Below are 14796 nucleotides of genomic sequence, written 5' to 3'. Positions count from 1 at the left end.
AGTTTGTTTTCTCCCCATACTTAACGGACTTACGGGAAGTGCCTTTGTGCATTTTCTTGGAGATATACGTAAAATATAATGTGTACCTTCCCAGTATAAGCAGATGGTTTTAACCTTTCCCTTTGCATATCCTTTTGCCTCCTGATCTGTGGGCACCTGAACTTTGGGTCCCATTGCATCAAGACTGTTAAGCCCCTCTCAGTGATCCCTGCCACAGGCAGCAGAAGGAAGCACACTTATCCGCTTTGAGGAAGAAAAGCCCTGTCTTTCAGTTACGGATTATGAACATGGCCTTAGGTTGATCTCCAAGTGGGAGCCAGGTTTCTTCTGGCCTGTAACACAAGGAAACGATATGCATGGTGCCTGTGGCAGGTCTTATTGTGCTTTGATTCTGTATTTGGCATTCATTAGCTATCCCCAAGGTCCCCCTGACTATAGTTCGCACAGGCTAAAGCACAACCAGAGAGAGGGGTGGTGGTTGTACTCAATCCTGCTTTTCTGTCTCCCTAGGCTGGTTGTGAGTTCTTTAGAAGCTCTGGAAAGCTGCTTTGCTGTTGGCCCAATCATCGAGAAGGCAAGTGACTTTTTCAAAGCGCATGGGAGCTTTCCATAGAGGCAGGAAGTCAGTGCAGTTGTCAGAGGCCTGAGGCCTTGCAGCTGAAGAGTGTTTATAGCATGATCTTGATTTGTAAGAAAGCTCCATAGAAGTATATAGCTTAAGGCCTCTGTCCTACTTTTGGGGGATCCATTGTGAGAGTGTTTCATGGACTAGGATGAGTGCTGGCAAAAAGAACAGTGTTTCCAGGAGTCGTAGGCTTGGACTCAATTCCTGCTCTTGTCTTGTGGGAGGATTGTAATTTCTGAAATTTTTCATTTTGCTCTTAGCAGTTCATGTGGCATAATCTAGCCCTTGTGGTCTAGAAGAGAGGAAGGGGGAAGGGCAGCGTGTGCACAGTTAGTTCTGCATGGATTTGGTGGGGTCAGCGTTAACCCTGCTGTCTTCTGCATCAGGAGAGAAACAAGAATGCAGCTCAGGAGCTGGCCACTCTGCTGCTGTCCCTGCCAGCACCTGCCAGCGTTCAGCAGCAGTCTAAGAGCCTTCTGGCCAGCTTGCACACCAGCCGCTCGGCCTATCACAGCCACAAGGTAATCGTTCCCTCCCTGGATGCCCTCTGTAGCAGGGCAAGGTTTGGAAGTTTTGGTACTGACAGGGAATCAGGCCACCTGGCTTTTCATATGGAAAGCGAGGAGGACACAGTGAAGTCATTGAGATGAGATACCCACACTCTCTAAAGTCTCTCCTGAGAAATGAACAGCTCCCCCTCAAAACTGGGGACAAGCCAACTAATGGGCCACTGGTTTGCATTGATTTTTTTTGTCACTAGTAGGAGCCACAAGATCTAAGTGAGACTTGTTTCTCTGGAAAAGAGCAAGGGCAGGGGAATCACTGAGGTCCCTCCTCCAGCTGTGGCACAGCTCTCGCTTAGGTGTCCTCGTTTGTGAGGAAATTGCTGAATGTTTGTTGGAGAGATTCTGAGGGGGAGATCTGGGGTCGGGGGAGGGGGTTGGGTCTCACTTATACTGAGAGTGGGGGCTGAGGGCAGTACACTGGGCCAGTTGCCATAGATGGGAAAGGTGACTGTTTCAGTTCCTTGAGGAAGAAGCCAGCAGCCCAGGCGCCTCGGTGAGCTTTTGTGCCTCCAGCCCAGAGGCTTGCGAAATGTAAGTTTAACCTGCTGAACCTCTTGAGGGATGGCAGGTTTAGAAACAGAGTCCTTGGGCGATAGGAGCTTACAGAGAAATGGCTCTTCTACTCTAGCAGAATCATCTGGGATGTTACAGTTCTAGAGAATCAGGCGGTTCCACATTTTCCCATTGTACTTCAGTACTTAATGACTTTCGAATTTTGTGCCTTTAATGTTTCATGATTTAAGAAGTTTACCTGTGCTGGACTGCTTTGAAGACTTGTTCCAGGTAGTTGGCGGTAACTAACCTGTTCTCCTGAGAGGAGGTGGCCATCCTGATGACCTGCCAGCTGTCCTTTCCTCTTTGTTTTAGATATTAACTCTACCCAGCCCTTGCTTTTGGTTCATCCCCTGCGATCCTTTCTTATAGGATCAGGCCTTGCTGAGCAAAGCTGTGCAGTGTCTCAACACATCCAGCAAAGAAGGCAAGGATTTGGACCCTGAGGTCTTCCAGAGGCTGGTGATCACAGCTCGCTCCATTGCCATCATGCGCCCTAACAACCTTGTCCACTTTACGGAGTCCAAGCTGCCCCCAATGGAAACAGGTGAACTTGGCCTACATGGTCGTGGTCCTGAAATCTGCTTGATGCATCTTCTATACCTTCTCCTCCTCTTCTTGTTGTTTCTGGCCTCTGCCCGACTGCATGCTGTGAGATGGGTTTTACTCTTGTCTTTGTACCTTGTAGGGCTTTTGACATTTAGATTTTACCATTTAAGCAAATACTTTTCCCACTGCTTACCCCTTGGAAAATCTTGAGTTTATTTAGTGCTCTGCATGTCGGATATAATCTGTCTCTGAACTACCTATCTCTTTGGGATCTTCAGGGCAAAGCTAAGCTTTGGCCCGGTTGCTTTAAAAAAATAGGGTCAAATCTTGCTTTCGTGCTATTCTTTGGCCAGTGTTTTCTTACCATTGCTGTGGGCTTTTGAGTGCTTGATTGTGTTTCCTTGTCTCTCCTCATGTTGGCTGGGTACCTGACTTGTTTTGCGTTATCACATAGAGCTTATTGATGCCTTTACAGTTCTGTTACTTGCATACTCCCATTTGCTGTTGTCGTATGGTTCCTCCTCCTGATGTTCTTATCCAGGAATTATGTTAGAAAAATCTCAGCTGTTCCCCTAGTTTTTAGAAGTTGAGCAGTTGGACCTGAAATCCCTGAGTCTGCTGTAAAGATCCTGAATGCTCCCCTTTCTACTTAATTCTAACATACAATGTTTTCTGTGATATTCCTTTCCCAGACTGTTTTTTTCCTAGATGTGCCTGCTGGAGTCTAGGGATGGTTGGCATATTGATTGGGGCCCCACTTGAAACTCCCTCCCCAGGCAAGCTTCCTTGACCTGAGTTAACCTTAAAACAAATTAAATTCCATGTCCGATTTACCATCGTTAATCATTTTCTTTCTCCTGTTCTATTAGAAGGAGTGGATGAGGGGAGAGAACCTCAGAAGCAGCTGGAAGGAGACTGCTGTAGTTTCATCACCCAGCTGGTGAACCACTTCTGGAAACTCCATGCATCCAAACCCAAGAATGCCTTCTTGGCACCTGCCTGCCTGCCAGGTACCATATTTAAAGGGGTCGTTGAAGCCCAGTCTGAGTTCTGTCTTCGAACAGGCTGAACCCTTATCTTTTTGCTTCATCATCTGTCTCTTCCAGAATTAACGGAAGATCAGTGCATTCTTTTAGACACAGGAGCTATAGCAGTATGGCAGAGAAGTGGGATTTTCTGGTACTGTAGCTCCTCCTGTGGGGTTGAATATTTCACATAAAGAGGAATTTTTATGTTCCTGTGTGTCCTCAGTGGTAGTTATAAGTGTTTTAAAAGTGTTTTGAAAGCTTGGGCAAAGCCACTTCAGAAGGTGAGAGTGAAGCATCACCTTGAGAATGTTTTATTTCCCAGCTACTCCTGTGTTTGGCATCTGACTTCTCACTGTCCAAAGCTTAAGTGGAAAGGTAAGGATCCGAAGAGCTGTCTAGGAAAGTAGAGCAAGTCCTGGTGCCCATTTGTGTTTGAGGTTGCTTGGGCTAACCTAAAAGGTCAGAAGCCGAGTTTATCATCACCTAAGGTTTGGGGATTGTGGGGAACAAGTACAATCTGCTCACCTCTTCACACTTTCCTGCCCTGTCTTTTGATTTCCAAGAGTAGAGAGTTACTTATTTCTGTGAAGCAGGATACCTGCAAGGGCTTTTGAGATCGTTTCGGAGATGAGGAGGCGTTAATATAGCAAGTGACAAATAATGCTGACAGCCTACAATCTGTACGTGTGTGCTGTGTGTGCACCTTTCAATTTTTTGTTAGTCTGACCTTTATGTGGGGATCAGAACTGGCACTCACCTTTATTCTAGATTCTCAAGTAGCTGGACGTTTTCCTACCATGTTTTCCTCCCCTGTAGGCCTGACTCATATCGAAGCTACCGTCAATGCCCTGGTAGACATCGTTCACGGCTACTGTACTTGTGAGCTGGACTGTATTAATACAGCAGCCAAGATCTACATGCAGATGCTGCTGTGTCCTGTATGTATCATTCATCCCAGATGATTTTGTACTGGTCTGGGAGTGTCTAGAAATTTTTCTTTTAAACAAGTTTGTCAAATTAATGAAATACAGTAGAAGGTTGTGTGAAGAAAGTTTTTAAGTGTTGATAAAAGCTTTATGATCTCATTCATTCCATGCAAGGGAAGGGTTTGAAATGGAGATGGGTTTTGTTTTTCTTGTTCGGTGCTAAATCCCAAGGGAATGTACTGGTGGTTGCTGTGTTGTTAGTGCTGTTAGTGTTACTTAAATGAGCCTGTGAATGAACATCATCAAGATGCATTTCCAGGGACGGTGTCATAGAGGTGGAGCGTTAGAAGTACTGACTTTAGCCCAGTGCTTAAGATGAATCTGCTATCCCATGAAAAGCCAGAATCCATTTGTGGAGAGCCAGTGTGATCTCAGTAGCAAATGACCTTCCTCTTACCAGGAACTGAGATTCGGGGACATGGGGGAAGGGTCTTACCTATGCCACATCAGGAAGTGGGATTAATACTGAACTTGGTCAGCACAGTTGCAGGTGAGGGTAGGTAGAGAGATACTTCACATGTGTGTCAGTGATTGGCCAGAAAAGAAAGTCCTTTATAGACTATTTATGAATTACAAATGTAAAACGTAAGCATGTTTTTGTTTGTTTTTAACATCAGGATCCTGCTGTGAGCTTCTCTTGTAAACAAGCTCTAATTCGAGTCCTAAGGCCCAGGAACAAGCGGAGACACGTGACCTTGCCCTCCTCCCCTCGCAGCAACACTCCAATGGGTAATGTGAGGTCTGGGTTTAGGCTTGTGTGTGCATGTGGTGGGGCTGGGGGAAAGGGAGGTATAGCCTTAGGAGGGATTGCTCATGTGGACCAAGGTCCTGGAAACTTCTGTTTATGTATCCATTGTTTTTACCCTACCTTACTCCATGAAGAATTTACGGTGACACTTAAAAATGCATATGGTAAGTATAATAAAAAAAAAAAATTGAGGCCATAGGAAAATAAAGATGTAATAGTAAAAGCAAGTCAAGGATGCAGAAAATGTCTTTTTTATTTTTTAAGATTTAATTATTTTAGAGAGTGCGTGCATGCACGTGAGCAGCGGGAGGGACAGAAGTCGGGGGGGTGGAGAATCTTAAGCAGACTACCTGGCTGAGCATGGAGCCTGATTCGGGACTCCATCTCATGACCCTGGGGTCATTACCTGAGCCAGAATCAAAAGATTTGGACACTTAAGCAGCTGAGCCACCCAGATGTCCCTGGTGCAGAAAATCTCTGTCATGAGATTCTTGATGTGTCTCGTGTTATTGCTAAGTGAGGGTCTTCTCTTCGACTGAAAGCGTCCCAAGAGCTTATAGCAAAATTAAGAATAGTCACAAAAATAGGGGCGCCTGGGTAGCTCGGTGGGTTAAGCCTCTGCCTTTGGCTCGGTTCATGATCCCGGGGTCCTAGGATCAAGCCCCACATCGAGCTTTCTGCTCTGCGGGGAGCCTCTCTGCCTACTTGTGAGCTCTGCCTGTTAAATAAATAAATAAAATCTTTAAAAAAAAAAATAGTCACAAAAATCACAACCATATTTTTTGTGGCATAAAAAACCTCTTCATTAAGGGCCAGCTTTGCTGCGTAAGGGGTAGTAGCCCCAGTGAACTTAACCTACAATTGTTTGATAGCAAATATCGCATGAGATTTCCCTCCTGATATACTTGCACATAAGTCAAGGGCATAACATTGAACATTTTAGTTAAAGCAGTTTTGCAAAGTATCTGAATGTCAGCATTATTATATAACTCTGTGTTGTTTGATTTTGCTCCAGACGAAATTTCCACCACAAGTCACATGTGTAATTTTTAATTTTCTATTAACCCCATTATAAAGAGCAAAGAGAAATATATTTGGCATATAAAAAAAATACCATTTTAAGGGAGTTAATATGAAAAATTAATGAGAAAGATTTCCTTTTTTGGGGGCACCTGGGTGGCTCAGTTGGTTAAGCTACTAGTACTTCAGCTCAGGTCATGATCTCAGGGTCCTGGGATCGAGCCCCACATCAGGCTCTCTGCTAAGCGGGGAACCAGCTTCCCTCTCTCTCTGCCTGCCTCTCTGCCTACTTATGATCTCTCTCTGTCAAATTAAAAAAAAAAAAAAAAAAAAAAGTGTTGCCTTTTCTTTTTAAAGGATTTTACTGATTTATTTGAGAGAGTGAACGAGAAAGAGAGCACATGAGCAGGAGCAGAGGCAGAGGGAACAGTAGGCTTCCTTGTCGAATAAGGAGCCTGATGCAGGACTCGATTCCAGGACCCTAGGATCATGACTTGAGCCGAAGGCAGACGCTTAACTGAGCCACTTAGGTTCCCTGAAAAATCTTCCTTTCTATAAATTTTTTTTGCACTGCTTTTAGAGTCTAGTGGGTAGTTTACACTAAAACCACATCTCCACTTGGACTAGCCACACGTGGCTGGGGGTACAGTTGCAGATCTAAAGGAACGTGTGCAACTTGGTGGTCTTCTATAAATCTTCCTTGAATATCTTTTGTTGACATAAGCTTGAGTTAGGCAACTGTGTATGCTGCGAGAAGCTCGAGTACAGGGAGTGGTGTTTCCAGGTGGCGGTCGCCTGTTTTCACATCCGCACAACCCAGTGAGTGGAAGTTGAGGGCTCCGCCCTCTCCTGACAACTAGGAGTCTAGCCCTGACTTCTCCTTTATGCGGAGGGCTTTCTTCACACAGAAGCCAGCTTGGGCAGGACTTGCAGTGGTGTCCTGCAGCTTCCCCACGATGGTTTTACATTTCAGTTCTTGTTCTTCTTGTAAGGATTATGTAGCGTGGAAACAACTACACTGACCCAGTTATCTTGGATGGGAGTAAAATGATACTCTGAGCTACCATGACATCACAGATAAACATCTCTGGTGTATTATTTTCCTGGTCTTGCCTAAGGTCTCCTGGGAGTTGGCAGGAGCTCATGGGGTCTCCTGGTTTTTATCTCTCTGCCCTTGGAAATCTCTTGGGAATCCAAGGTTTTTTTTTTTTTTTTTTTTTTTTTTTGTTTGTTTTGTTTTGTTTTTGTTTTTGTCACATCATCGGCTATGGGAAGGTATTTTCCTAAGGGGACAAACTATCACTGCCAACCCCATCTTCCCAGATCCTGCTGGGTCCAGGAAGTGGGAGGACAAGGCTGGGATGACCTCGAAGCTTCCCTCTGAAGCATAGGGCTCTCACTGGTAGCTTGTCTCGGGTTTGTGTTGCTTTGTGACTTATCGCACCATATGCCAAGGGAGGAAAGAACAGGCATCTTCAGGTGACTGGGGTTTCTCTGACTCAGGAGACAAGGATGATGATGACGATGATGATGCAGACGAGAAAATGCAGTCATCAGGGATTCCGAATGGTGGTCACATCCGTCAGGAAAGCCAGGAACAGAGTGAGGTGGACCATGGAGATTTTGAGATGGTGGTGAGTCTCTGGCAGCAGGAGAGGGGAAGACGAGTCTCACAGCTCTCTTCCGGCTCTCACTCTGTGCACCTGTAAAAGCTGCCGTTTACCATGGGACACTGACAGAGCTCTCTCTCTGCAGTCTGAGTCGATGGTGCTGGAGACAGCCGAAAATGTCAACAATGGCAACCCCTCTCCCCTGGAGGCCCTGCTGGCAGGCGCAGAGGGCTTCCCCCCCATGCTGGACATCCCACCTGATGCAGATGACGAGACCATGGTTGAACTAGCCATTGCCCTGAGCCTGCAGCAGGACCAGCAAGGTAGAGGCCATGCCAGGAACAGAGCCGCCCGGTGGCCTTGCACAGCAAAGAGGGTTTGGCAGTTACTGATACCCAGCTGACTTAGCTTGTCCCCAGATTTGGGGAGAGGTTGATCTGGGTGAGAGCTGTTCAGAGACACAGGTGGAGAGTGAGAGGGACGTGGTGGGATTTGCTATCTGGGAGTCCGTCTCCTCATTTCTGTTAGTTTGGTCTTTGGGGATTATTTCCTCCCAAATGTGTTAGATTACTCCAGCCTGTGTCTTGCCTGAGCTGAAGGAAGCCTTCCACCATGTCTGTAGCCAAACTTGGTGGGTAGACGGTGGCGGCTGTTGATGAACTTCCTCTAGGCCAGAGGGGGTCACACGCTGGTGAGTTTAGGCTCCCGAGGGCAGCAGGTGGCCAAAGCAGTGCTGTGGAGGGGGATTGGAGGGAATGCTGTGCTCACTCTCCACTTGTTTCCCAGGCAGCAGCAGCAGTGCCCTGGGCCTGCAGAGCCTGGGGCTGTCCGGCCAGGCACCCAGCTCTTCCTCTCTGGACGCAGGAACCCTCTCTGACACCACAGCATCAGGTAACTGTCCACAGCAAGGAGCACGGCTCAGGGCCCCAGGACCCTCCAGCCTTGTTTCCAGTGCTGTGAGAGTGGAACGGGCAGCTGCTTTGACAGGCCATTCTGGACTTCCTGCTTCTGCCTTTGCTTTAGAAATATGGGCATGGAGGGCACAGTGCTGCAGCTTGGCAAAGGCGCTCATGGCTCTGCTTCCTCACACTTTGCATGCTGCCTGGCTCCTGCTGGTTCCCAGGGAGAGGCCAAGAGAGCGGCTTGCAGGGTGTAGGGGTGCAGTGACAGCTTTTAGGGCTCTTCACTAGAGTCTGGACAGTTTAGACAACAGGAGCAGGGAGAAGTAGAGCTCGTGCCATGCACTGTTTTCTCTTCATTTACAAGTAAAAGTGAAGCTGCAGGAAGCCGAGTCCTGCCTCAGGTCAGCGTGGCTCACCGTCAGGGCTGTGAGCTTGGGAGGTAGTGGTATGTGGACAGTTAAAATGCGTAGTAACTCTTCAGATGTCGTTTTGTCTTTGCACTCAGTCTCTTTGCTGATCTGGTAAAGGAAAAGAAAATGTCCTGAGTAGAGAGTTGGACCAAATAGAGGAGGAGGGAACACGTGAATGATCCCCTGGAAAATCACCTCCTGAGGAGTGGAAGGGTTGGGTTAGAGTTTTCCCGAGTGCTGCTTCCCTGTGTTTCTTTCTTCTTTTCTTCCCTTTCTTTCTCTTCTCTTGGGAGTGTTACTCTGGGTAGAAGAGAAAGGGAGACATTGGCTGTCCCCTCTCACCTGCTGCCATGCGTGTCGCTTTCCTCACTTCTCGTTAGCTGTTGTCCCCGAAGGATTGGAGGTGGCTGTCATGCTGTGCCAATTGTGTTCTCTTGTGCTCTGTGGCTGTCTTGGCTTTCCTCCCCCATGTATTTCATTCAGCATTTTCCTCCTGTCTCAGCTCAGCCCTGATCCTGGATGCTGTGGCTGTCTCTGGGGGATTTCCTTGCTTCACTCTTAGTGTCTAAGGAGGATGATGAGGAGGGGTGAAATTTCCCCATGAGCTCCCCTCTGGACCACCTGACCAAACCAACCAACCAACAAACCAACAAGGTTGATTCAAGAGCTCATGACAAGTGATTTTCTACCATAAGCACAAATTAACTGCTTGCAAAACAAATCTCATTAAAATTGAGAGTCCCATGCTTTGGTCATGGGTAGTTTCTGATCTCAGCAGGTGTCAGTAACACCTAGACAGTGGTGGCCATGGGGCATTCTAGCTAAAACTGAGCGTCCAACTCACAGATTCTCGTTGGATCTCTGCGCTGCTTGCACTATAGTGTAGCAGCAAAGGAAATGCCCAGCAAGCTGGGGTTTCCCTCTGTCTCAGTACTGTTTGCAACGCTCCATGTGTAGTGTTTGTTCCTGTTGGTGATGAACCAGCAAAGCAGATCTTTCCCTTTTTCCTTCGATGACAGGGTGTATAAACTGCATCGTGTCCTCTGCGCTGTGTGGTTTGATGCTGTCGCCCCCAGGAGGGGTTTTTTACCTGTAACAGCTCTCGTTACTCTCTCAGCTCCAGCCTCGGATGACGAGGGCAGCACGGCAGCGACTGATGGCTCCACCCTTCGGACCTCCCCTGCTGACCACGGTGGTAGCGTGGGCTCGGAGAGCGGGGGAAGCGCCGTGGACTCGGTGGCTGGCGAGCACAGCGGTAATGTGGCTGGAGGTCCTGATCTCCTTGGGCAGGGGTGGAAACGCACTAGGAATCTCTCACTGGCTCCTGGGATTGATGTCAGCAAAGGGAAATTTTGAGGGCTCACTGAAAGTCTGGTGGGATTAACTTGACCTAAATACTGGAGTTTCAAATGTTTAGTGATAGGAGCTTAGGCATGACGTGGTTAATGTTGGAACATTTTACAGGCAGATTTTAATTGTGTCTTATTGGAAGAAAGCAAGGATATGTGTTATCCCAAATCAGGAGTAATCTAAAATAGTTATGGTATAACCTTGAAATCCATCATACTGTGGCTTTTGTCCCCGCTGTTGGGGGAAGCTGTCGGGCAGTCTTCCTCTTAACATAGCGGGCTGCCTTCACTGTCTGCGGATGACACGGTGGGGCTGTGGAATGAGGAAGCATGCCGTTTTGATTTGATCTTATAAACCAACCTGTGGTTAAAAATCAGATAACAAAATATTTTAGGGAAGGGATTAAGAGTAGCTGATAATTCCTAGATTCCCGAATCAGTGTACATTTCCCCTGGGTTAGGGGATGGAAATGCATCAACAGCAGAGGTTGTTCTTGTAGGTGGATCTTACCTACCACAGAAGGGTGAGGGGCTGCCCTGAGAGTCTTGTAGCATAGTGCTCTGGGGCCAGAATCTTGAATTCAGTCCTTGTTTATTCTCTTCTTCACAGAGAAGAAAAAATTCTCTGAACAGGCGTCTCTGAACTATTGCTGACTTCAGTGTGTATTGGATTCTATCATGCTTGAGGATTTGATTTACACTTTTTTTAACCATTTCCCTCTAGTATCTGGCCGGAGCAGTGCTTATGGTGATGCCACAGTGGAGGGGCACCCAGCTGGACCAGGCAGTGTCAGCTCCAGCACTGGCGCCATCAGCACCACCACCGGACACCAGGAGGGAGATGGCTCCGAGGGAGAAGGCGAAGGGGAAGGGGAAGGCGATGTCCACACTAGCAACAGGTTAGGACCTGGTCATTTGCAGTCAGGAGGCTATGGGAGAGTGTTTCGGGAATAAGGTGATGGAGCAGTTGCAGGAGGTGCAGAGATGTTAATAGTGTATTTTTTTTTTTTAATATGCAGGTAATAAACTCAGGAAACGGTTCAAGATCCTAGGAAACATTCTAGGCCTGTCTTCTTTGTCCTAATTAGAATTACATCAAATTAACTGTGGAGAGAATACAACATGTTCCTTCTCTTAAGGCCCCTCAATATCCCTTATTACTGTAAAGTGATTGTCTTGAAAACTTGTATCCTCCTGCTTAGCTCTCTCTTGTTTCATCATTCCCCATAAACTCACTTTGTAGCATTCTCTTTAGAAGTGGCACTCTTCTAGGCTCCACAGTGATGGCTATTACATATATGCTAGAAATGGCTCCTTGTTCAGTGTGTCTACAAGGTAACAGAGAAATAAGGCAGACCAATTACGTCTAGAAATATCAGTGGGAGGGCATTTGGCAAACTGGAAGTAATTTATAAAATCCTGCTCCATCCCCTTCAAGAAGTTCTGGTGGTGGTTGCTACTGGATTGGTGGAGTGAACATAGCTGTTAACTGAGAAGGGGAGACTGGAGAAACACATTTGCAATTTAATGTTTGTTAAATTTGTTGAGGCCCCAAATTTTCACATTAGTGCAGTGCAGAAATAACTAGCATTTTGGATTCTATAATTTCTATCCAAATAAAAGGTCATTGAAACTGGCAGGCATAAGACATTTTCAGAGGACTTCCAAGGAGTGTCTCCTATACTCCCTGTTTCCTACTGCTTCAGCTTCAGTTCTTGGAACATCTCTTGGATGAGGGTGACCTCTGGCTCCACTAAATGATGATATTTTGATGGAGTCTGTTTTTTAACATTTTACCATAAAGGGGTTTTTACTTAATCTTTTTCTTTTTCTCTTAACAGGATGCCTAGGTTAATTCCATGTGTTTGGAGATGTGGTCTTTGCAATTTTTTGTTTTTTGAAATTTATTTAAAACATTTTTAATCCAGTCTGCCATTGCTTGCGAATTCAAACAGTTAAGTTCATTTGTGATAAGTGTTAATTACTGATGAATTGAAATTTATGCCTACCATTTACTTCCTGTTGCTTATTTGTTTTGCCTGTTTCTGTTTTTTTGTCTTTGAAGTCCTCTTTTGGGTCAGTTTGCTATGTTTTCCTCCCTTTTTCTTTTCTTCTTTCTGCCCCTCTCCTACATTTGCAGGTTGTTCACGGTTTCCAGTCTTTGGTGGTTACCCTGGTCATTCAACATGTACATTTAACTTACCAAAACTAAATTTATCTCACAGTTGCATCTTCTTCCTGCATAATATAGAGGACCTTGGAGACTTGATCCCTTCTTATCAATTCAAGCTGTTATTTTTGTGTGTTTTAATTCTTTTTCAAAAAAGGCTTTTGAAGCTTTTTCAAGGTACTATTGCTGTTTTGTACAGTTTGTGTGGTCAGTGTTTGTTCATGTTTACTCACATGCATACCACTTTCTGTGCTTAATATTTGCCCGTGCGTGTCAGACCTTCTGTCTAGGATCATTTCTTCTTGAAGTGCGTCATTTAGATTTTCCATGAGGGAAGGGCCACTACTTATAAAATCGCAGGTTTTCTTAGTCTGGAAATGTTTTCATTCAGCTCGCATTTTGTGGGCATGTTGTTGATGGGTATAGAGTTTTGTGTCGGTAGTTTTTCTCCCCACAAATTGAAAATGATATCCACTGTTACTGCCAGTGAGAAGTGACCTGCTGTCATAACCGCTGTTTATTTGAATATAGTGTCCTTACTGCTGCTTATAAGATCTTTATTTAGGATATAGTTCAGATGGATTTCTTTCTTTCTTTTTAAGATTTTATTTATTTATTTGAGAGAGAGAGAGGGAGAGAGTGAGCAAGAATGTGTGCACCCACGATTGGGAGGTGGGAGAGGGAGAAGCAGACTCCCCGCTGAGCAGAGACCCATGTGTGGGGCTGGATGCCAGGACCCTGAGATCATGACCTGAGCCAAAGGCAGATGCTTAACCGATGGGGCCACCCAGGCGCCCCAGGATAGATTTCTTTATATTTATTCTGCTTCAAGAGGGACTCCGGAATGTTTGGGTTAGAGTCTTTTATTCTAAAAAATGCTCATCTGTTAGTCTCCTTAGATATTGCTTCTGCCTCATTTTCTATCATTTTTCTTCCTGGGACTCTATTCACATAGTTTTACTATCATAGTCTTTTTTCCATGTCTCATGGTATCTTTTTTTCTTTAAAAAAAAAAATTACTGGGCGCCTGGGTGGCTCAGTGGGTTAAGCCGCTGCCTTCGGCTCAGGTCATGATCTCAGGGTCCTGGGATCGGGTCCCACATCGGGCTCTCTGCTCAGCAGGGAGCCTGCTTCCTCCTCTCTCTCTGCCTTCCTCTCTGCCTACTTGTGATCTCTGTCTGTCAAATAAATAAATAAAATCTTAAAAAAAAAAAAATTAAAAAAAAAATTACTGTGCTTAATTATTTTTGGCTTCTTAAGATCTATTTGAGTAGCAGGCATAAAACATGAAATAGAGGGCTCCTGGGTGGCTTAGTTAGTTAAGCGTCTGACTCTTGGAAGCAAGAAAAAAATTGATGAGTTCGTGTGATGTCGTTGTTAGTACACCTGTAAATTCTTGTAAAAACTCAGCAGTGGAGTCATCTGGTTCTGGACTTTTTTTTTTTTTTAAGATTTTACTCCTTTACTTGACACAGATATATATCACAAGTAGGCAGAGAGGCAGTTAGAGAGAGGGAGCCTGATGCAGGTCTTGATCCCAGGACCCTGAGATCATGACCTGGGTGGAAATCAAGAGTCAGATGCTTAATCAGCTGAGCCACCAAGAGCCCCTATAATTTTTTTTAATCATCCTTTTAATGTCTTTAGGGTCTGTAGCGATGTACCTTTTTTCATTTTTAATGTTGGTAACTTATATGTATGTTCTTTTTTCAAAGGTCAGCTTTGCTTGGAGTTACCAACTTTATTTAGAGGGAACCAACTTTGGCTTTTATGTTTTATGTCCATTCTTCTGTTTTATTTCCATTCTTCATATTTCCTTTCTTTGCTTAATAAGCTTTTATGGTACCTTTTGAGAGTTAATTTTTTCTTCTTTTTTTAGCTTAATAAGAGAAACTTGAATCACTGATTTTAAACCTTTCATTTTATTTTTTAAATTTTATTTATTTATTTTTTAAATAATGGGTTCTTTTTTTTTTTTTTTTAAGATTTTATTTATTTATTTGACAGACACCACAAGTAGGCAGAGAGGCAGGCAGAGACAGAGGGGGTGGCAGGCTCCCCGTTGAGCAGAGAGCCCGATGTGGGGCTCGATCCCAGGACCCTGAGATCATGACCTGAGCCGAAGGCAGAGGCTTAACCCGCTGAGCCACCCAGGTGCCCTTCTATAGCCTTTTTGAGCCCACTGCATGTTCAGGATCCATTTGACCCATGCATCCCAAACTTTTCATTTTAAATACGTATTTAAAACTAGGTATTTCTCTCTGAACTTACCTTTAAAGTC

The 14796-nt window shown here is 45.3% G+C and overlaps 1 protein-coding gene across 7 annotated transcripts in view; it reads left to right on the top strand.

The window, feature by feature from the left end:
* Window positions 1-14796, top strand: part of UBR4 (ubiquitin protein ligase E3 component n-recognin 4) — a 135456-nt gene that overhangs the window by 63623 nt on the left and 57037 nt on the right. For 2 of the 7 annotated variants that reach the window (XM_059137654.1, XM_059137652.1), the window contains 12 exons: window positions 511-574; window positions 1012-1146; window positions 2116-2290; window positions 2985-3068; window positions 3162-3302; window positions 4137-4258; window positions 4924-5035; window positions 7578-7708; window positions 7830-8007; window positions 8471-8575; window positions 10114-10251; window positions 11070-11244. In XM_059137654.1, coding sequence (XP_058993637.1) covers window positions 511-574; window positions 1012-1146; window positions 2116-2290; window positions 2985-3068; window positions 3162-3302; window positions 4137-4258; window positions 4924-5035; window positions 7578-7708; window positions 7830-8007; window positions 8471-8575; window positions 10114-10251; window positions 11070-11244 — 1560 coding nt within the window. The remainder of the gene's footprint in view (window positions 1-510; window positions 575-1011; window positions 1147-2115; window positions 2291-2984; window positions 3069-3161; window positions 3303-4136; window positions 4259-4923; window positions 5036-7577; window positions 7709-7829; window positions 8008-8470; window positions 8576-10113; window positions 10252-11069; window positions 11245-14796) is intronic. The other 5 variants (XM_059137659.1, XM_059137656.1, XM_059137653.1 and 2 more) reach the window with 4 other exon arrangements.

The sequence above is a fragment of the Mustela lutreola genome, chromosome 10 (genome assembly GCF_030435805.1).
Source record: "Mustela lutreola isolate mMusLut2 chromosome 10, mMusLut2.pri, whole genome shotgun sequence".
Lineage (NCBI taxonomy): Eukaryota > Metazoa > Chordata > Mammalia > Carnivora > Mustelidae > Mustela > Mustela lutreola.
This window is presented reverse-complemented; position numbering and strand designations above follow the sequence as displayed.